The sequence below is a fragment of the Trypanosoma equiperdum genome, assembly GCF_001457755.1.
Source record: "Trypanosoma equiperdum strain OVI genome assembly, contig: ctg_1154, whole genome shotgun sequence".
Taxonomy (NCBI): domain Eukaryota; phylum Euglenozoa; class Kinetoplastea; order Trypanosomatida; family Trypanosomatidae; genus Trypanosoma; species Trypanosoma equiperdum.
The window spans coordinates 1-21,915 of NW_027123121.1; the positions used below are offsets into that span (position 1 = coordinate 1).

The window sequence follows — 21,915 nt, forward strand, 5'->3', positions numbered from 1 at the left end:
GTTGGAATATAATTTACCATAAGATTGCGTAGCAAATCGAGATCTTGATTCATTGCTCCCATAGAAGGAGGAGGTGCCTGTTGTTGCTGCTGCTGAGGAGGCTGTTGTTGCGTTGTGTAATACTGCGGTTGCTGGGACATTACGTAAATTACAGAACCTTATTATAAGTTATGATATAATACAAAAGTAAGATAGATAAATAAATATATATATATATATATGTATAGATATATATATATGTACTAGCTACGTTTTGCCAAGCTTTCTTTCCTTATTTTTCCTTCTAACCCTTTTTTTTGTCTTTGGTCTCTTTGCTTACTTCCTATGTTCTAAAAAAAAAAAAAGACCTTTTCGATGATGTTTCTTTTTTTTTTAATTTAATACCTTGTTAGCTTTCTGTGACTGTCCTAATTATTTCTCTTTGTTTATTAATCACTAGTAAAACACGGTTTCTTATTATTGTGTTGCGTTGTTGTTGTTGTTTTCGTTTTTGGTTGAGTGTTAACGTGGAAATGTGGAAGTTCCGACGGCAGCAGAGAGACGAATGAAAGAAATAATATATGTTCAGATATATGTATATGAAGGTAAAATATCAACCTTACACTGGTGCAATTAATGGAAAACAGAACTAAAAGCAATGCCTAACAATCACCCCAGCCGAAGCAAACCACAAAAAGATGATATTCAAAAAAGAAAAATAACGAATCGAGATGTTAAACTGAACTCATAAATATTTTTTATATCTTTTTTTTTTTAATTCACAAAAAAAATAATAAAACGGACCTTCGCGCCGCAACACAACCCGCTACTTCCGAGACATTACGTGCGCTCAAATAAAATGGGAGACGAGAAATACGCCAAACAACCCGAGATGTATAATATATATGCATATATATATATATTGATGAAGCGAACAGGACACAACAGCTATGAGGGTATATCTAATATAAAAAGAGATGCAAAAAAAAAAAAAAGAAACAATGATGGTTAAATAGTTCCACACATTTTTAAAGGTGGACTCCTCCAGTCATCAGATTCATTTTGCCTCCTCCTCCTCCTCCTCCTCCTACCTTTTCATCCACTCCCCAGTGAAAAAAACTAATAACAAAAAAAAAAGCATCTGTATTTTCTGTAACAATAAAAAATTATCCAGCCCCTCCCTCCTTCTCTTCTCCTTCAGCCTTCGCCACTAACACAAAACGGTATTTTACCATTCGTACAAACGGTAAAAAGAATGATATTTGAAAAAAAAATTAAGATTAAAAAAGGACATTTTGTGCGATTGACTGCGAGGCATTTCATTGGAGGCCACTCCTCAACTTCGCCTCGTCGATGCACCGTTCAAGGGTCACCCGAAGGTCATGTTCCCTGTTAATGCAGCGTTCCAATTGAGTAAAATCCCTACGATACGCCGCCTCTTGAGCTAACAAAAAGTCCTCAACAGCAGCTGCGGGTACGGGAGGCCCATCCGTTATGCAACATCCGCCTACCGCATCCTCATCAGTTTGAAGGTTGACATTCACGGATGAATAACTGGAGAAATTAATATTCGCCTGCCTCAGAAACATGCACGCCTGTTCCCGCTCAGTTCCCTCTACACCACCCACTGCAGCATCCACTTTTAAGAGTGCTGAGACTGTTTCTGCAAGGTAAAGTAAAGCAAGGCGAAGCGCCACACGATGAGAAGAGGCAGCAGAGTTTAAAGGCAAATACGATAAGAGTGCGAGTGCCAGGTGGCGATCCTCCCGCAACTCAACACGGGCGGCGTCACCGGTAACAATGTGCAACGGAAGCAAATGTTTCTCCATCCATGGAATGATATCACGCTCCAGTGCCTCATCTGTCACCGAAGCGCCAGCACAAATCCGACCTTGGAACGTTTCCCCGTCAGTTCCAGCAATACATGGTCCTATCCGTCGCATAACATTGCGAATGGTTATGCGGGTGACGCGAAGGATGCTCAAAGGCTCGTTTTCAACGGTACTGCGTGGCAAGCAACTGAGAAGTTGCAGTAGGCAGTTAAGAATGTTACATCCCTCGTCACAGAGTGCATCCAATGGCGCATATTTCACAACTAAAACGGCCATTCGAAGCAGTGCTCCAATTGCTCGGGGACCCAACAGCGGGCGGTGCGCGAAACAATCAGCGAGACTCCGAAGGTTTTCTAACGAAATTTGATGCAAGCACGGCGCAGTTCCGGTCCCATCACCTCCCAATTCATTATATACCTGAAGGACATCCCTGACAGATTTCAGTATCATTTCCTCCATTCCAATAACCGCAGCCCCCGCCACATTGATGCTATTGCTGAGAAATACCAATAATTGCGAAGTATGACGAGGCGCCTCTGGAAAACGAAAACCAGCAGAAATTCCACTAGAAAACAATGTGGCGTAAAAACTTCCTCCCGGTTTTCTTCCGTAAAGCGACGGTCCCTCGGGTGGGAAAGCAGTAACACCACCATTGCTCATTTCCAAATAGTTATATAACTCTTCCTATTAGTTTGTTTGTATTGTTTATTTCGACACTCCACTCCAAGTTTCAACCCTCGTTACACCGCTTATGGATTATCAAATAGCAGTAAAGATGAAAATGTGGATAAAACAAAACAATAATAATAATAGAAAATAATAATGAGATTATAATAAAGGATGGGGAATTTTTTTTTACTTTAGATATGATGGACATTGTGCCAAACAGAGTGTCAGAGAAGAATTCAAGTGATGTTGTTGGCGAGGCAAATCATTAAAATAAGTGTTGAGGCAAATTCGCATAGAAAAAGAGGAGTTTAGGTTTGAAATGTTTTATTATGCAAATTACGCACCACGCATGCGCATATCATCCCCAGCATGTTGATTTCTTTTCTTCTTTCCCATGTGATTTGTCTCATTCCACTTCTTCTGCCACTGCCATTCCGTTTTGTTTGGTGTTTTTTTTTTCATTTCCTTTTTTTAAAAAAAGAAAACCACTTGTGTCAGTGTGTATAAGTGTGCGCTTATGTGCAAATATACATTAAATACATTATATATATGTATATGTATGTATAGGTATGTATATATGTATGTATACGTCATGTGGATTTTGCACGTATGTGATATAGCTGAAACATGTTACATGAATCAGAGTATATTCAAATATCACACATATGCTCAACATCACACAACAGACACACACACATATGCGCAAACACACAATGACAAAAAAGAAAAAAAAGACATATACACATATACATATATACTCATTTATATATATGTATATATATATATATATATGCGGACAAAAGTTAAAAGAGCAAAGAAACAACAACAAACAAAAAAAAAACAAAAGTAAGACACATTTATGTCGAAGTATACGGTAACTCATTCCGCACGTCCATGGAAAACATTTTGCAACGGCAAGAGTTAAAAATCCTCGAGACACTGCTCGTAGAACTCCTTTCATAACTCTCAACCCCTTCGTCATCTCTTCTCCGCATTTAAAACCATTGTGTTGCGAAAAGTAACTGATTAAAAGCAGGGGACAAAACAAAAACAAAATCAAAAAAAAACAAACACAAGCTCACGCGTAAGCGCAAAAAAAAAAAAAGACGCTAATATCATACGTCACTCCTTACCTTTGCTTAGTCCGTGTGTGGACGCTCGTCCCTCCGCTCGTTCTCAAGGCCGCTCAACTTATAATAGTAGCGAAAAAGAAAAATACTTTTAAAAAAAAAAGGCAGCAAAAAAATGAAAAATAGAGAAATAAAAAAAGAAAACAAGCTCCTTCCTCCTTTTAATCAATCCTTCCGCTGTTGGACCCTAATGAAAAATCGGGCAAATGCATATAATAATATAGTGGTAATATATATGTAAATAAATATGAATGTATATATATATATATATATATCATCAGCCTCTACACGGTTACAAAGGAATTAAGACTGAGGGAAAAGCCCCCCCCCCAAAAAAAAAAAGAAACAAATCGAAGCAAAACAAAGCAAAGCGGAAGGTATTTATTTATATTATTAATATTTATATGTAGCACCAGTATCTGGAGGAGAGGAGGAGGAGGAGGAGAGGAAGAAGAAAAAACAACGTTTCAGCGCCTCCAACAAACCTCCCCCGCAACACAAAACAAAAAAAACAAAACAAAAATGAAATGAAATGAAATGAAAAGAAAAGAAAATGAGGGATAGAGCAAATACAAGACAGCAACAGCAACACAGAATTGAGAGAAACAGGAAATAAAATAAAAAAGGGGGGAAAATATATTTACAAAAAGAAAAAAAGCAAGAACCCAATCGAGACAAAGACGGTCTCAAACACATCAGTTTATTATTAATAAAAATATTCTTCATATCGTTTCCCACTGTTAATATTTAGTTATGTTTGTTTGTTATATTTCCTCAACTTAACCCTTCACGCATACTCTCCTTTTTCGTCTTTCTTTTTGTTTACTTTCTTTTTTTTTTCTTCTTTCCTTCGTTTCACGAAAACGTATTTTTCCCGTTTCTTTTTCTTTTATTTTTAATATATTTTTGTCCCCTTTCTCTCTTCTCTAATCCCTCTTTCCTCACGCATACGCGGACGAAAACAAAAAAAAAATTAAAAAGGAAAAAAAAAGAAAAAAGAAAAAAGAAAAAGAAACAAATTGGTCACTCTTTATTTATTTATTTACTTTAGGAACTGCCGCTTCCTCCCTCTTTTGCCTCCATATCCTCTCTCCCGCAAATACGCAAAAACATACACGTCTAAATAATATTCAAAACGGAGTGTTGCCTCATTTATTTATTTATTTAAAAATCACTTCACCGTTTGTTCTCTTCATCTTCTCTGCTTCTATTCACACTATTTGTTCCCTGATATTATTCTCTCACTGCTTTACTCCTCTTTCACTTCTTTTTATTTCCGATTAAATTCCAAACACCATCATCATTATTTTCCCTTTTTATTATTTTTTTTTCCTTTTTTTATTTTACTTTTTTTTTAATTTTACGGAAATATAAAGAAAAAGAAGAAAAGGAGGGTAAAAGAAAGTAGCGACGGTATGACCCATTTAACTAAAAAAAATTTTCCCGTCCTCCTCCTCCTCCCCTGTTTTATTATTTTTTTTAAAAAAAAAAAAGAATCCATTATATTATTGCGGCATCCGCCACACATGCGTAACACCCTCAATTAACAGAAGAGGGGAGGGGGGAAAAAAAAAAAAGAAAAGAAAAAAAAACGAAAACAAAAAAATTAAACCTACGTAAAGAAAAAAAAAATGAGAATACAAAGAAAAAAAAAAAGCAAAGCAAAAGCATAAACTGTCAAAAGCAGCAGTAAAACGAAAAGTAAAAAAAGAAAAAAGAAAAAAGAAAAACAACCCCGTACCCGCCAACAGAAACCCCCCCCCTTCTGCCCACAGGAAAAAAAAAAGCATATAAATCGTGAACTTAAAAAAAAGAAAATCACCACACATTCATAAAAAAAAAAAGATATAAAGAAAAAGAAAAGAAAAACAAATGCTTACAAACAATATAAGAGAAAACAAACAAAAAAAAGAGAGTTTACAACCGTCGCAAAACGCACAGGTTCTTCTTCTTCAGTTTTCAACCTTTCTTTTCTTTAAAAACATCAAACAATAATAATAATAATAACAGTAATAGTAATAGTAATAATCAATAATCAATAATCAATGATAGTTATAGCTATATTTATACTTATATATATTTATATCGGTGGTAACAGCAGCAGCAGCAGTAATAGTAATAGTAATAATAATAATAACAATAATAATCACACAATAAAGGCAACACAAAATAGAAGAGACGTTAAAAATTAAAAAGTGCCGCATGGGAGGAAAATATTTTGAAAAAAAAAAAGAAAAAGATATATCCGCGTTCATACGTCACGGCCACTTTTAAAAAAGTTGCAGCAACCCGCCACAGTGCGTGTAAAACTTTGCGGTCCTCCAACAACGTCCACCACACTGAAAAAAAAAAAACAATCAAGGAAATAAACAATGTGGAAACGAACAAGGAGAAGATGGAAAAAGAAAAAAAGAGTGGGGGTATATATCGTAAAGGATTGAGCAACAACAAAACGGGAAAAAAAAAAAGAAAAAAAGAAAAAGAAAAAAAAAAGATGACCGACATGAATCAGTGGGGCGATAATTCTTGGTGGCAAACCTGTGTACAAACAAGAAACAAAAAGAAGAAACCCCAATTTCCTTTTTCCCCCTTTCCTAATCTTTTCCCCAACCTCATCCTTTACTTCTTTCCATCATTTCCCTCTTTCCTCCTCCTCTTCTTCCTTTCCACACACCACCCCCATACAATTCTACTTCCCAATAGCTGCTGTCACACACACAAATACACATTTCATAATGTTAATTCTGCTGCTGCTGCTGCTGCTGTGCGAGAAACATCTGCCGCTGGAAGATATTTTGCATAGCAGCCTGCTGTTGCATTGTAAACATCATGGCGGATGCACTCATGGCCTTGTAGCTTTCCATAGCCGCCTCCGCATTGGCAAATGCCACCTTTAATCGTTTCCCTGCAATGGGGTATCCATTCAACCATTGCACAGCATATGTGGCGCTAAAGAAATACATATACTTCACAAAACCATAACCTCGACTCTCTCTTGTAACCTTGTCGTAAATAATCTTCACGCTCTCAATGGGACCGAATTGCGCAAACAGTTGGAAAAGCCGGTCCTCGTCCATCATGGGAGGCAAATAATTGACAATAAGGTTTCGCAACGGTTCCGGTTCCATCGAAAATGAGGGTCTCGGGGCGGCGAATGGAGCTGCCCTCGGAGTTAAACCTCCACTGAGATGTTGTTTCGACCCTTCAGGCGCCTCGGCTTCATTTGATGGAAGTTGAGGTGCTGATGTCATCGGTGGCGGCATTTGCGTGGAAATAAAAGGAGATGATGTGGATGCGGGCGCTGCCTCCCCTACTGGGAAGCTTTCACACTCCGGTTCCATTTGTATTGGTAACACTACTTGCGCAATAAATATTTATCTCTTTTACTTATTTTATTTTATTTTTGTTCTAGTTGCTCAGCTTAAAAATAATAATAATAATAATCACAGCGAGAAGAGAGAGCAAATTAAAATAAAGAAATAGCGATAAAAAGAAATAAATGAAGAAAGGGAACAGACAGGGTGACGCAAAGATATGTTATTAGCATTACCGCTAGTCTCTACGGTCTGCCACCTGCGCGTACATATATATATATATATATATTGGATGTGCTTGTGAAAACATATAAACACTTAAGTGTGAAGAAACTCAGGCATGTGTGACGGGGGAAAAAAAAACATAACAGCAAAACTATAAAACAAATATGCATCACATAGCGAATAGCAGCGAGCGTACGAGCAAGAGCTACATGCAAAACGGAAAAATAAAATCATGCTTCTCGAACGCTTCGACAAAGCAAATGGTGTGAAATACAAAACAAACCAAACTAGACTTGACTACATGTCTCGAAAGAAAGTAACACGAACAGTGCCACGCCAATAGTCAAATGCACATTGTGATGGTAAATAAACAGTTATTGGCCCATTCCAGCACATTCACGTTATAAAAATGGAAATGTAAAGGAGAGCACACACGTAATTTTCTCTAAAATTCACTACCGTTCGCCTGTTCAACAAAACATCTTTCCAACTCTCTTTCATTTTCCCCCTCGTTCTTTGATGTTCCATTTACTCCTATATTCTACTCCCTGCACGCATGCATTATCGTTTATCCACAACCACCACAACTAACATTTTTATCCACAACCATACACCTCAGGTATGAAATCATACTAAAGAACTCACGGCAACTTTCCCTCTTCTTTTTTTTTTTGTGAAGTGCCACGCCCCTATGAAGACGTCATGCACCTCTTCCAAATCATTTCTCACACCTCCGCCCCTGCCTCGAGAGTATCCGATTGCTGCTCTCTGACACTTTGAGGTAAAGGCAGTCCCACAAGTTGGCAGAAAAGAGGATGCATCCGAACTTCATCAAAACTTCCCTGCGCTACGGCGCGACCCCTCTCCAAGACAACAATGTGATCAGCCTTACGTATCATACTAAGTTTATGGGCAAACATAAGTACTGTTCGCTTCTCACTCCCCTTCTTCGCATCCTCAATGAGCCGACTGACGGCTTCATGCACCACAATCTCCGACTCACTGTCAAGTGCAGATGTGGCTTCATCAAGGATTAAAATGCCGGGAGAACGCATCAAAGCCCGTGCAATGGCAATGCGTTGCTTTTGACCACCAGAAAGTGACCGTCCACCCTCGCCAACATAAGTATTGTAACCTTCAGGTAAGGCGGTGACAAACTGGTGGGCATTAGCTTTCGTCGCGCTCTCAACAACAGATGAATACAGCCACCGATCAACCGCATCATCCCAGTCGTGTCCCTCAGCCCCATATGCAATATTCTGCGCAATTGTCCCCCCAAATAATACCGGCTCCTGTCCAACATACCCAACCTTGCTCCGTAACCAGCGGGTGTCAATACTCTTAAGGTCCGTTCCATCCAGAGTTATTGTTCCGTCTGAGTGTTCGTACAACTTCATCAAAAGCATTGCCAATGAGCTTTTACCAGAACCACTACTCCCCACAATACAGGTACATCGCGAGGGTTTTATCTCTAGGCTGAGTTTCTCGTACACTGCAACCTCGGGACGTGTCGGATAGGCGAAAGAAACATCAGTTAATTTAATGTTCCAGTGGCACTCGAGAGGAACCATACCTTTCGTTTGTTCTTGTAACTTTTGTATTTCGTCCGCAGTATCAAGTATGTCATACACTCGTATGCTTGCACCAAATCCTTTGTTGATTTCAGTTGCCAAGTTGGTAAGACCCATAAGTCCCAGGCCGCAGTAAACCGTGTACAATACAAATGAGAAAAGGACACCGGACGATATCTGGTTCGCAGCCACAAGCATAGACCCCGCCCATATGATGCAATACAGCGCACCATACCCCACAAACTGGATCGAACTAACATATGAAGCATTGAAAAACAACATACGCTTGCTTATCTGGAAGACTACATCGACCTTCTTTTCGTACCACTTCGATTCTTTAGATTCCATAGCAAAGGCCTTTACAGTGCGGATGTTATTTAGTCGCTCACTTGCGACGCTTCCACTAACGGCGAGGGCGTCCTGCATTTGGCGCTGCAGTTTGCGAACAAATTTTCCATAAACCCCAGCAAATACGGCCAAAGGGGGGATCATGCCACACACCACACATGTTAAAGTGGGTGAATAATAGAGCATAATACCAATGCTCCCAAACGTTTGCAGGATGTTCTTACTTCCTTGAGTCACCGCGTCCGTAAGGGACGCGCCAATAAGGTTACAATCCATGGAAAGGCGTTGTGCAAGTGAGCCAGCGCTGTTTTCTGCCACATCAAAGAATGCTGCCGGTTGTCTAAAAATGGCACGATAGAGTTGACCGCGCAGACGGGCAATTACACGCTCGCCCGTATAGCCAATACAAGCCAGCCTGGCAAAGTTGGCAACACCGGCAAGTGTAAACCAGCCAAGCAACTGCATGGATGTCCCCAACGGTAGCTCCCCGTTTCCTGCAAAATCGATAAGTTTCCCAAAAGTCGCCGGGATTGCGAGAGTGGCCAAACTGTAAAACCCAACGCCAACCACCGCAGCCCCAATGAGTACCGCCTCCTGCCGCACTGTCCGAAGGTACCGCCAAAACGAACCTTTTCGTGTCGACGGCTCCACAACGTAAAGTGGCGAGAAGCTCCTGCTTGGTCGTTGTGTTGGTGATGCCTCACCGTAATGGTTACGCTGGCGAACACTCGAGGCAAAGCGCTTAACACTAAGCAAAGTTTCAGGATGATGTGGGTACCACAACAAATGAGCGTGGCGGACCATTTTAGTTATACAACGTGCTGTCATGTGCCGAAGCAAGAAGAAAAGAAAGAAGAAACGGAGAACGATAAGTATATACATGTGGCATAGTCTCAAGCATATAGAGATCTAGGAACAGGCGCTCATTTGAGCACTCTCCCGCGGAAATACATCCTTGATGCAAAAGGTCATACACCGCAGGGGACACATATCACAATTTGGCCAACTTCGTATGTTGTTGTTGTTGTTTTTGTTGCCGATCTTCTTCCAGCGAGGTAAGAGGAAAGAAAGTCCCTCACCTCACCTTCCTCCGCGCAGGGGCAGTATTTAAAATGAGAGTATTTGGCCGGCAAAGTAACCTTTTTCCTTACTTGCTTGTGTGTTTTCTTCTCTTCTGTCCTCTTCCTCATTTCCTCTTCACGCGTATCATTTTTTTTTCATTTCATTTCCTCTCTTCACGTGGCTAAGAGGAACAGAATATGTATATGCATATCCCCCACTTCATTCCTTTCCGTCCCTGCTTCTCCCTTGTGATCCTCTCTTTCATTTCTTTCAGCTCCCGCTGTGCCTTCCTAAGTATTTCTCCTCATTTCTACGTATTATGAAAGACTTTAAAAAAAAAAAGACGCCGCACGCTTCTCCCATCCCTCCCCTCTTCGGGTTTCCCCTCTTCTTTATTCCCTTCCTCTCTTATTCGTTTCTCTTCTTCTCTCTTTTAATGCCGTTGGGGGTAAATGCAAATATGACACACGGGTAGCTCTTGCTTTGTAGTTGTTGTTGTTGTTGTTTTCCCCATTGCCTGGTCACTCCACAAGTGGCGGCAAACCACCGACACGAAAAAAAAAAAGAGAAATTTTTTTTCTTAAAAAAAGGAAACACGTAGGTAGGGAGCAGAGCAGTATTCTTTACTAGTGTTTGTTTTCCACAAATATATTCAAGAAGACGAAGAGAAAAAAAGGAGGAGTAATGACTGCTATAGTGGTGATGATAAAAATAACAAACCTTTTTCTCCTACCCACTTTTTTAAAAAAAATTTTCCCATCCCTTCGAATTTATATTCCGCATTCCTTTTGCCTTAATTGTCTGCCGTTGTTTTAAACTGTTTATTGTTTGTTTGTTTGCATTCGCCACAGGAAGGAAAAAGTAGGGAGACACATGAAGAAATGGAAAGAGAAAAGAAAAGAAAAGAGCACCAGCGATGCGAAGACAAACAAACAAAGGCGAGAAGAAACTAAAGAGAAAAAAAGATATAAAGATATAAAAAAACAAATAAATGAATTAAGTGGATCGGACAATCCAACGGCAAATAAAAAAACACGCACACACAAACACACACACACATATATATAAACAAACAAACAAACAAACAAACAAACACAAAAAAATGAGGGTGCTTAACAAGAACAGAAGAAGTGGTGGACAAAATTAGAGAAAAAAAAGTGGGAGCTCCCCTAACCAAGAGACTTACCATCTACTCTTCATTCATACGCAGTTCACGGCGAGGACACCGCAGCGCGGTAAGAGGTTGCCAACCAAAGACCCACGGACTAAGAATAGGTTTGAGAATCATACGGGTGGCAACAGCATTGAACAAGAAAAAAAAAAATTTCATAAAGTCATGGCGGAGGGGGGGAATGGGGAGGGAGGACGACAACGGAGGAAAAATGCACACACAGACATATACATACTTACAAGTGAGGGGAAAAGTTTGAAAAAAAAAGCCTAAAGCCATAGTAAATGGTGAAGATAAAGGAAGTCAAGAAAAAATGATAAGTGATCAATTAAAGATGAGGCACTACAAGGAATTACGCAGCACGTAACACAAAATGTTATCAAACAGCTACATTTACTCTTCCCTCCACAACCTTTTTCCCACATCCTTTTCCCCTCAACACGCACCCTCCTCCCCCGCCACCACCCCAAACCTCTTCTCGCTGCCCTCTATCCACCGCAACGGTCAAATCGTGAAAACTAAAGGTAAATGTTTGGCCTCATCCCGCACGCTTACAGGTAGTTCCTTTCCACAACATGAACCCGCCAAGAGGAATGCTGACTTGTGATAATCAAGTAGGAGGGTTAATAATTTGATCCACTTCCCTCTACATAAAAACACACACACACAGCCACAACAATTATCCTCTATTCCGCAGCTTGCAGTCCCCCACGTTCCACCTTTTTTTTTCTCTTTCTTCCTCTCCTTACTTCCTCATCCCCTCATCTTTGGTTCTACCCCGAACCCCTCCGTCCATACGCCGACTTCAAGTAGCCGATTTCTTCCCGCTATTTTCTTTTAATCCTTAATTACTTTCCTTCCCCCACGCTAACTCCACCTCCCTTCTTTTACACCTTTCTTCCTTTATTTTATTTGCATATTGACATCCTGTTCATTTGCCCTCACCCTCTCTTTTTTTTTTCCTTTTCTTTGTTCTCAGCATTTATCCTGTGAACGTTTTTTTTTGTCCAAATCGGCTTCCATTCGCACTCGTATTTCCTTTTTTGTCGCTCTCCCCCTTCCCCTTTGTTCCACACGCCTACGAACATGTGAACATGCACACAAACATCCTCTTCTCCTTCTCAATCCTTACATCTCCCCTTCTTAGTACATACGCCAAGCCACCGCACAAACTACCCCAAACCACCCACACATATTTCCCTAAGCGGTTATTTCGCAACTCCGCACCGGACGCCTTTATTAGTTGTAGCGGCCGTTGTAACGTCCCCGGCCCCCACGGCCACGGCGAGGTCCGCGCATGTTTCCAACCATCTCACTTCCAAATGTTTCGGCATCCGTTCGCTTCATCCCCTCACGGTCCAGTGGAGGCGCGCGGTCCTGCTGATCACAAGAAATCTTATCGAAGAAGTTGCTGCGGTCATACGCCTTGCTATGGTTCTTTGCATCCTCCTTAGCCTTTTCAAACTCGCTCTTCTTCTTTTCAAACTCTTCACGGCTTTTGATGAAATCGAAGTCGTCTTTAAACTCCTCCTTGGCTGTGCCGGTGGCGGGATGGAAATCGCGGCCAGTGTGTGAGTCAACCCGTCGACCACTCCGGTACCCACCGCGGCCACCTCGCCTGTAGCCTCCGGAGTACATGTGCTGTTGTTTCTGGTGATGACCGGGTCCCATCGATGCGCCGCCGTGACGTTGTGGGCTCTGTGGCATCCTCATGTTGTTGTTATTGTTGGAGTGGGCGTTGTTGTTGTTATTGCCGCTGCTGGTGTTATTGTTATTGTTATTATTCCTTGCGGGAAGCGCAGTAACAACGGCGGGGTCCATCATGGCGTTATGAGATTCCTCAAATACCGTCAGCTCCTCGATATCAGATCCACGGAATACAATCTGGTCAAAAAGCTGCTCAGCTGCGGGAACCTCAACTTGGCCCTTTTCCTTTGCACGACCTTCTGTACCGAAGACACGAACATTTGTCAAACTGACGGTATTCTTTGAGGCATCAATGTGACCCAAGGTACCCTCATAACGAATCTGACTGTTCGTGATGAGGGTAATCGTACTTCCTATAGCACGTGTCGCAGCCATCACGTCTGTCTGTCCTTTTATTTACTGATTGGTCAATAAAATGGTGATGCAACTTACCGAACAAGACAAAATAAAAGGAAAAGTAGGTTCCCTTCACTTATATTATTATCAACTTTCAACACCCAGGTCTCCTCAATTGCTCTCTCTTCTTAACTTCTATAGTCTTCCGCTTGCAAAACGGTGCAAGTTTTAACTAATATTTCCCTTATACAATGCGCTTTCGAAATCTTCCAAGTAGAAGGTGGACGAAAAACAAAAATTGGCAGAGAAAACGTAGTGAATTTAAGATGCAGGTCAAACCGTGACAACACCATTTACGCGGCTAAGTCGGTCAAGCTTCTCATTGCTCCGTAAGGCTGATGTAAATATGAATGCACGAACACGGTCACAAATATATATATATGTATTTTTTACATGTACGCGCCCCTGTGCACAGCATCTTTAGGCCACAAGATTATTAAGTACAGTTGCAAGGCACATACCGGGTGGCACACACACAAAGCGTTCATGGTCACAAAGAAAGAGAAAGGGGAACTTACACACTTAAGGAAAAATGACCCATGTCTTCTTCCAAAATATTCTACTATTGTGGATATGTTTGCTAGTCAGATGACATGATCGAGCGCACAATAGCCTCGATCTGCTCATCAACCAGGTCCTCGTGAAGTATCACGCTATACAAAGCGCTTCCCACCACGTCGTGTATGTGCTTTGAGAATTTGTCAAGCGAAATACATGAACCCGCGCTGCCTTCCCCATCCTCGCGACCCCGCTGGTTTTGCTGAACAGCTTCACGGCACAACAACTGCACAAGGCGGCAACAGTCCACGGCATTGGTGTTCTGCGCAACACCAAGGAGACGAAGGAATTTCAGCAACGTGAAATGTGTGCTGCGACGGGCCACGAGTCCCACGATGATTCTTCTTCTTGCTTCGAAATCCCAATCAGTCAACATAACCTTGACGGCTGTGGTTCCTAGCGTAATTTGATGACGACGGAGATTGTGAATGGCCTCGACGTCGTCATCGATCTCAACTACCAACCGGTTTTCATCAACTACATCAAGGCATCGTGACAAAATCTTCCCCGTGAGCTGCAGGTTTTTGGATACTAACGCCAGCAACTCACTACCCTCAGCTCGCACTGTCAGTTCACTATGATACAGTAGAGCGAACAGGGAGTCCAACAAAACCTGCGCGCTCCCGACGGGATCTTCTGGATTTATACCCACAACAGGGACGGAGCCTGTATTTTCCGCATTATTAGCAGCCACAGAGTCCATGTATTTCTTCTCCCACGAGGTCTGATAGGTGCGTAATGTGCGTGCAGCGTACAGTGCAGCAGCAGCCGTTGTTTCTTCGTTGGGAAGGAGTCGTATGAGTCCAAGGTAAACAGGAGAGTTCAGCGAGCGGCTGCTCCCCTCACCAACCGCTAAGAACAGGGCGGAAAAAAGGTCAAGTATTTTTTCATCCTCTTCCCGACGCATTGCCTCTATAAGCAACTCTACACCATTTTCATCACAAATCATTTCACGGTAAACACGCCCCGCATTCGCGATGTACAGGAGCAGCAGTACAGCTTCCTGACGGTCCTCCACGCAAAGAGTCCCCGTGGCTAACGTGTCAGCAAGCGTCGTAGCTCCACCAACCTCTGCAAAGCAGGTTAGATAACGTACCCCCCGTATGAACACCGAAATCGCCGAAAGGACAGAACGGAGTCCGACGCCCAACTTGTAAGTTAGGCGCAGCCATGCTGTGATGCGTGTGAAGAAGAGAATAGAGGCATCACCAAGATCAACCTCTATTCGTCTACTGTTGCTCTCTGAGTGAAGAGTGAGGAAAGCCTCCAAAATCCTAAGTCTGACGCTACGGGACCCTCGGTCCCACTCCTGCAGCCAAACAGCCGCTCTCCTTCCCGCTAGCGTGGGACTCAACATAGCCTTCAAGGCCTCCTTCCGACGACCCTCCGTTTGTTGCACTCGCCAAACGCAAGGTTTGGTGTTCGACCTGGTTCCAGGAGAAACTTCGACAGGGGGAGAAAAGCCGTTCGCAGGCGACGGTTGTGAGCGTTCATTTAGTTCTAATTCCTCATCTACATCTGGTTCCTGTGGTGCTCCGATCCGTGGTTGCTTTCCCATCGCCACATCTTTCTTTGGTGGCATCCATACCTAACGTTTAAAAAATTGGCGTGACTCGGGAAGATAATAACAACACATAAAGGAATAGTAGAGCATCACAAATGGATAAAATCAAACGTCTAAAAATGCAAACTCCCTAGCACATGGCAACCGATAGTTTGGGGGGGGGGAGTATCATTTCTTGTCATTTCTTTTGGCATATGCCTGATTTCACCCCACCCTAGCACCCCAGACACGGTTGAAACTGGTCCACACCACCCATGCATGAACACACGTACACAAAAAAAAAACGTCTCATCCCCGGTGAGCCGCCGCAATGGATACGCCACAAACCAAATCATCCGGAAGATAACCCATTGCCCTCATAAAGTCAACGTGTCGCAGCGCGTAGCATCCGCTTAACCGGGCGAAAGGTCATGGAAATTACAAGCATGGCAATACCCGCCAAAAACAACACCAACATCCCAGCCTGGGCCTTAATGAGACGCCGCTGCCGCTTTGGGAGCAGCTGAAACTGAAGCCGCTGGCGGTCACTGTCAGAAGAGTGCGCCCGTAAGTAATACGGTGAAGCAGGATCTTTTAGCACCTCATGCGCCCTGAAGACGCGGTCAACCATCTGCGCGTTGGGAGTGGGGCCATTTGGTCCATATTTTGCGCTCATCCGCTTAAAGGCCTCATCAATATCGTCGACAGTGCATGATTCATTGAGGCCAAGCACATCCAGAGGGTTGAATTGAGCTAGAAAGGCCTCCTGGTCACGCTTTCCCGGAATCTGAGCGAACTGCGTACGCACTTGAACCCTGAGAAACGTGGGGCCAAGTAGTGAAGCGACAGCGGACCGCCGCAATCTAACGCTCACAGTATGTGGGGCACGAAGGTACAAGGCACTAGGTGCACCGCGAAGCACGGTGACACGGGAACACGACCGATTCATGGAAACAAGCTCCTAACGATAAATGAAGACGGTGCACACTCTTGTACACAAAACTCAGAGACTTCAATTCGTAGCCCCTGAACTACGCCCCACAGCGATAGATTAAGTTGTTACTACCCCCTGCGGCGTACTATGTACAAGAGAGTTGAAGGGCGAAGGTAGACAAAAACGTAGCAGTAAGGATTCACGACAATTTACGCACTGAAACAAAGGAAAGAGAAAGCATCGTGAGTAAACGGTGACACGAAGGTTGCTGTACCGATAGGGCCGACACACACATACACACACACACACGCACGTAGATACCTTCACTGAACTGCAAAGGAGGGAAGAAACCACGAGGTGGAGCAAAGCGATGAAAAAAAGGGAACACGCAAAAAAAATCCACAAAGACCCAATGACCACAGTCTTAAAAAATGCCGGGCACCATGCGAGCGACACAACACGCCAGTCTCACCTAGTGCAACAGCATGATGTGTTTTTTTCTCCTCTCTTCTGCGCTGTTTCCCTCTCCACCTTAGTCGTTTTCATAGAAAAGGATAGTTGGTTTCCGGCCATTCTTAAGTTCTGTGCTAACCAGGTCCCTGTCGAACAGTGCAATGAACTCCTCATTGTCGGCGCGGCTCTTATCTTGTGCATACCGTCTGTACTCCTCCAATATGCTAACCAAGTTCCAGCCCTGGAGTTTCCGCAGGCAGCCGCACACAATACCGGTGCGGTACCTGCCCATACTGCAAGTCAGCAAAAGAGGATAGCTGATGGGGTCAATCAACTCATGCAGTATCCCTACAACAACAGGCTCCGAAAGCGTCATGCTCCCTCTATGATGACCAACTCCACTCATCTCAACGCAAGTGCGACTTGGGTGAGAATCATCGTGCAGCGGGCATACGGTGCGTATGTTGTTTTCGCGCAACCACTGAACAAATGCCTCGTCATGACTGTCCGTCAAGAGCACACAGGTGCGTAACTTAAGAGAAGCTAAGAAGCCGTAGTGACATGGCTCCGGCGCACCACATCGGTAGATGCGCTCCTCGACGTACCCAAAATTTGACGGTACTATCATGCTGCGCCAGTTGCAACTAAGAACTGACTCCATCGTGGGGGAAAACAGGAAGAAAAGAAGGAACACAAAAGCAAAGAGATTTTTGACGCGCAAAAGGTACTGTGACGGTGCTCAGTGACAAACACCCTCCCCTGCTGGAGTAGTTCTGCCATGAAGAGAAGAAGTTACTCCACCCATTGCGATGATAACAAAAGATTAAAATGGGCAAGGGAGCGGTTTCCACAAATCGAGACAAGCCAAAACCGACGCAACCTGCTGTGAAACAGTCCCCATGTTTAGAAAGAAGGAAGCTTGGCACCAAATTCTCCCTGTTGCCTCTGCCGCATTGCCGCATAGGGGTCGTGTCCGCCATCTGCCGCAACCTGTGTTTCGTGCATATCACGCTTCTCACGAATCCGCTCGTAACTCTCCTGTATTGCACACAGTGTGAGAGACGTTTTCTTGTTTGTCTTAAGCTTTTCTCGCAACTTCATCATGAATTCGTCGTCATGCCCCGTGGACTCTGTCAGCACATTCATGTCTTTCGCCACACCACCCTCACGGCGAAGCGTCTCCACCCACTCAGCGTCATTTCGCATCTCCCGTTGGACCGCCTGCAGCCACTTTTGATCGCAGCAAGCCTGCAAAACCTCGTGGTATAGTTGTGGGTTAAACATACGACCGCATGCAGTGGGATAAGGCGAATGCAACCCCACGCTACTGTGAAGGTGGTGACCGCGCCGTAACTCCCAACCAGGTGCCCCCTCTCCACCCGTCCCGTTACCGTGTCGCAGGGAATCATCTGTTGGTATCTGTCCCGGTATAACACTCCGCTGCTGCAGGGCGATAAAAATACATGGAAGGTGCCCCCGAACGGTCCCTCCTAACGTGCGCCGCATCGCTAAAGAAGCAAATTTAATATTTTATTCGGAATAACAAAGGCTAAGAAGGAGTTGGATTAAACGCGAGCGTTAGTCACCCCAATGCTCTCAAATAACAGTGGCTGGTTGCTTGCAGTAGGAACGAATGGCACCATACGCTAACACTTTAGTTAAACGAAGCAACACCCCCTCCCCTCGGGGTTCGTATGAGGTACGAAAATCAACGGCACCCAAACCAAGATCAGTCCCACGCGCCACCAGCCTAGCGGAACCGGCGAAATAGTGCTCCAAGGAACTTGCCCAAAGAGCAGGACAAAAAGAGCATAGATATCACTACTTCTTGGGTATTCTCCCTTCCCCCAATCTTGCAGGCACAAACATGATGCAACCAAATCTGAAGCATACAAATACACGTATATATGGAGCCGTTTTCGCTAATCACACTCAGACCCATTAACACCATCAGCATACACACAGAACCAACGAAAGGGTCATGCTGAACCGTCTGCCACCATTTACCACTATCTGGAGCGCTGTTCCGACTGGAGCAGAGTGCTAGTGCCTGCGTGGCAGCCGATCCTCCTCGTGGCGTTGTCAGCTATTGACAAACTATTGAAAGAAAAACAAAGGTATGGGCAGAATAGAAAGGTGTGAGCTCCAATAGACGGACCCAAGAAAGTGTTTGCAAAATATAGATAGACGTAAAACCCCTTCCACATTCCTACACCCTGTGTCAGGTAGTAACGACCACGCGATGCGCACAAGTAAAGTGCGTGCACACCATCAGCTGAAACGACATAACGACAAAAGAAAAGACAAAAATATATAAATATGTTCCTTCTTCCACTACTCCACACATTTCGCAACAACAAGAACAGTGTGTTACACCAACTCAGACCATTACGATTCTCCTATTATGGCATCGCCCACCCAAGTGTGTCCCTTTTCCACCATCCCGGACCGAAAGGAGGGGAGAAGGGGAGGGGTGCCCAATTGTTTCCTACTACTTAGTGAAAGCTTCAGCAAGCTGCTGGAGCTCTGCGGGCACACCTTCAAGCTGACCTGGAGTGGTGGCCCTGACGCCTTGCTGCATCAGCTTGATGGAGTCCAGTGCCTGTTGCCTCTCAACGTTCTGCTGTCGAACCTTGCGCTGATGCTCCACCCACAGCCGGTCGTTAGCACTTTTTTCAATGTAGCCCTTCTGTACTCCCAACCACGCCGCAAAGAAGTACGCCACGTTGCGCACCTGATGAAGTGTCTTTGGAGCTGCCTTAGCCGACATAAAGTGTGTGCAAGGCTTGTACCTAATTCCTTTTGGAGACATGACAAAATTTCAACCGGAGAAACGCACCGAAAGAGCACCATACGCTCTGTTATCACAACAAAGATTTAAATAGCAGCCACGGATGATACTGAACGTGGAGGTAATGAAAGAAAGTGGCTCAAAAACGTCAGGTCTCACACACATGAATACATATACGATTTGGACCAAACGTGCAGATCGTAAATGAGCGTATCATCGATATATTCAACCATTAGCGACAGACGCTTATCAAATAACTGGAGGAAGTCTTACGTAAGCAGAAGAATAGCGCCATTAAGCCAAACAACAGGGACAGGGTTACACAACCACAACACCTACAATCGGGCTTGAACAACAACAAAAAAAGTTACTTCACGCTTACTCCCTCGAATTGGGAGGCGCCATCAACGAAGCCATCCGCGGGTGGCTCCCTAGTGCGGGAGCGGAAAGCTGCTGCGGGGATGTAAACGTCACTCTCAGTATGCACCTTACCCAACGCATTACCGCGGAAACAAACGTTTATGCACGCAATACCGCAAAGACAAACTGCGGCTCCCTTCAGTGATCGCTTCCACGAACCCGTCGCTTCTGTTCCCCCAAACCACGTCGCAGAGGCCGCCTCCCGATAAGCCACCTGGTGCGGGATCGAGCAGTAACCACCCACAACAGGTGCGCTCAGCCTCCTCATAAGCAGTTTTGCTATCCCACACGCACCCTCGACACTCCCCACTCTGTGATGTATATACCCTTCTTTTACAACAGCCTAAATCGAAAGAGAGGAGGGGAAGGAAAACAATACTTACAGTTGGCCATCTTTGTTGCAACCTTGTAGTTCCCGAGAGTCCCCAACAAACAATGGGGCACGGATTTCCGCCAATATGTGCTACAAATGGAACAAAAGAGGTAAGTTTACGCACGCTATGCACGTGTGTGGTGTCTAGTATACATCCCAGCTATCAGCGCCCACGTTGCACGTCACTAGGGATGCTACGCCAGTTTGAAGTTGTGTCGACTCATGCGACTTGGCTTCAACTCCACGCCAGGCCCGTAGCGGTCCTCTGGAACCGGGTCCAGTTTCTGTACCGGTCGTGTGAGTGTGGGCGCAGACTCTTCAATCGTATGAAAGGTACGACCAAATTTACTGCAATAAGTGGGAATATGGCCAGCGTAACCAGGTAGAAACCGTTTGTACATTTCCCCTGGAGGTCTTTCCTCACGACCGCGGATCCACTCGTCCTTATTATCGCGGTCGGTATAATAATCAAACCCGCGTTCCCTCCGTTGAGTGAGAGGCAACACGGGAGGGAGAGCGGGGGCAACCTCATGTGGTGATTCCGGCGAAAACCTCACCATCGAGAGCCAATCTACAACCGATTCCTCGTCCCCAACTGCATTAAGAAGTATAGCAGCGAAAAAGTTCAAAACATCCCGGGGAGGCACATATCCTTTGGGATATAGCGACGGAGTAAATACGGTTTGCAGCTCCACAAGTGCAGAGGCGATGACAGGCGATTCGCCTGCCTCCGGGGTTGCGCTCCTTGCAACCAGCGCCTCCTCGAGGGTGCGTCGCAGGACATCCAAAGGAATCATTGGCGCGGAGTCGTAATCAGTATACATTCCCATCAGCATGCTTATCTGCTCCTCCCGAAGGCATCTAAGAGGACACACAAGCTCAAGGAACTGGTCAACAATAAACCCTCCCTCGTCCGAGTAGGCTGCTCGAAGGGACTTGTGTTCCTCTGGAGTAAGCAAAACTCCACACTGAACCATAACCGACTTAAAGGTTACGGGATTGATGCGACGTCCTTTTTTGCTGTCATCGCTGTCTTTTTCTGTGCTCCTGTGCAGCATCTTCTCTAGATTCAGGTAACCAAACGCGCCCCCCCGCAGTAACAGATTGGTTACCTTCTTTAATATCGGGGCGTTCCGCTCCTTGTAGATTATTATCTCCGTGGGGCTGAGAACGGCGTAGTCGAAACTCATATTTCCCTTTAAGATGATAGTAGATTCGATGGGGAAAAAATACATCCACGTGGTCACGAAAAGCTTATGAATCATAAAATTGCCAACGGAACTCGTGAAATTTTTTTAGGAAACGTGAAAAAAAAAAGGTGGTGGAAAACATGCTCACACGAAAGGGAAACCACCCCCTCTTCACCGCCCTTCCCCACAACTCGTTACACGTTACTCCTTCCAGAAACACAGCAAGAACACAAACAACACAGAGGCTGG

General features: G+C 44.3%; 9 protein-coding genes and 1 pseudogene across 10 annotated transcripts; all 10 read right to left on the bottom strand.

The window, feature by feature from the left end:
- Positions 1-1,298: 1,298 nt before the first annotated feature.
- Positions 1,299-2,471, bottom strand: TEOVI_000897700 (uncharacterized protein; the record flags this gene model as incomplete). The annotated part of the gene is made up of 1 exon (XM_067220474.1): positions 1,299-2,471. The coding sequence occupies one exon, from the start codon at positions 2,469-2,471 to the stop codon at positions 1,299-1,301; it is 1,173 nt and encodes a 390-aa protein (XP_067076575.1).
- Positions 2,472-6,348: 3,877 nt separating this feature from the next.
- TEOVI_000897800 (RNA-binding protein, putative) lies at positions 6,349-6,951 on the bottom strand (the record flags this gene model as incomplete). Its single annotated transcript, XM_067220475.1, has 1 exon — positions 6,349-6,951. The coding sequence occupies one exon, from the start codon at positions 6,949-6,951 to the stop codon at positions 6,349-6,351; it is 603 nt and encodes a 200-aa protein (XP_067076576.1).
- Positions 6,952-7,874: 923 nt separating this feature from the next.
- Positions 7,875-9,950, bottom strand: TEOVI_000897900:pseudogene (annotated as a pseudogene). Its single transcript has one exon. A coding segment is annotated over exon 1 (2,076 nt).
- Positions 9,951-12,540: 2,590 nt separating this feature from the next.
- Positions 12,541-13,383, bottom strand: TEOVI_000898000 (Scd6-like Sm domain containing protein, putative; the record flags this gene model as incomplete). Its single annotated transcript, XM_067220476.1, has 1 exon — positions 12,541-13,383. The coding sequence occupies one exon, from the start codon at positions 13,381-13,383 to the stop codon at positions 12,541-12,543; it is 843 nt and encodes a 280-aa protein (XP_067076577.1).
- A 601-nt stretch (positions 13,384-13,984) lies between these two features.
- Positions 13,985-15,544, bottom strand: TEOVI_000898100 (uncharacterized protein; the record flags this gene model as incomplete). The annotated part of the gene is made up of 1 exon (XM_067220477.1): positions 13,985-15,544. The coding sequence occupies one exon, from the start codon at positions 15,542-15,544 to the stop codon at positions 13,985-13,987; it is 1,560 nt and encodes a 519-aa protein (XP_067076578.1).
- A 346-nt stretch (positions 15,545-15,890) lies between these two features.
- Positions 15,891-16,454, bottom strand: TEOVI_000898200 (DnaJ domain containing protein, putative; the record flags this gene model as incomplete). Its single annotated transcript, XM_067220478.1, has 1 exon — positions 15,891-16,454. The coding sequence occupies one exon, from the start codon at positions 16,452-16,454 to the stop codon at positions 15,891-15,893; it is 564 nt and encodes a 187-aa protein (XP_067076579.1).
- Positions 16,455-16,971: 517 nt separating this feature from the next.
- On the bottom strand, positions 16,972-17,553 carry TEOVI_000898300 (lipid-like atypical dual specificity phosphatase, putative; the record flags this gene model as incomplete). The annotated part of the gene is made up of 1 exon (XM_067220479.1): positions 16,972-17,553. The coding sequence occupies one exon, from the start codon at positions 17,551-17,553 to the stop codon at positions 16,972-16,974; it is 582 nt and encodes a 193-aa protein (XP_067076580.1).
- A 242-nt stretch (positions 17,554-17,795) lies between these two features.
- Positions 17,796-18,398, bottom strand: TEOVI_000898400 (uncharacterized protein; the record flags this gene model as incomplete). The annotated part of the gene is made up of 1 exon (XM_067220480.1): positions 17,796-18,398. One exon carries the CDS (start codon positions 18,396-18,398, stop codon positions 17,796-17,798), a length of 603 nt encoding a protein of 200 aa, XP_067076581.1.
- Positions 18,399-19,383: 985 nt separating this feature from the next.
- TEOVI_000898500 (uncharacterized protein) lies at positions 19,384-19,704 on the bottom strand (the record flags this gene model as incomplete). Its single annotated transcript, XM_067220481.1, has 1 exon — positions 19,384-19,704. One exon carries the CDS (start codon positions 19,702-19,704, stop codon positions 19,384-19,386), a length of 321 nt encoding a protein of 106 aa, XP_067076582.1.
- Positions 19,705-20,670: 966 nt separating this feature from the next.
- Positions 20,671-21,666, bottom strand: TEOVI_000898600 (Protein of unknown function (DUF2475), putative; the record flags this gene model as incomplete). Its single annotated transcript, XM_067220482.1, has 1 exon — positions 20,671-21,666. One exon carries the CDS (start codon positions 21,664-21,666, stop codon positions 20,671-20,673), a length of 996 nt encoding a protein of 331 aa, XP_067076583.1.
- Positions 21,667-21,915: the final 249 nt, after the last annotated feature.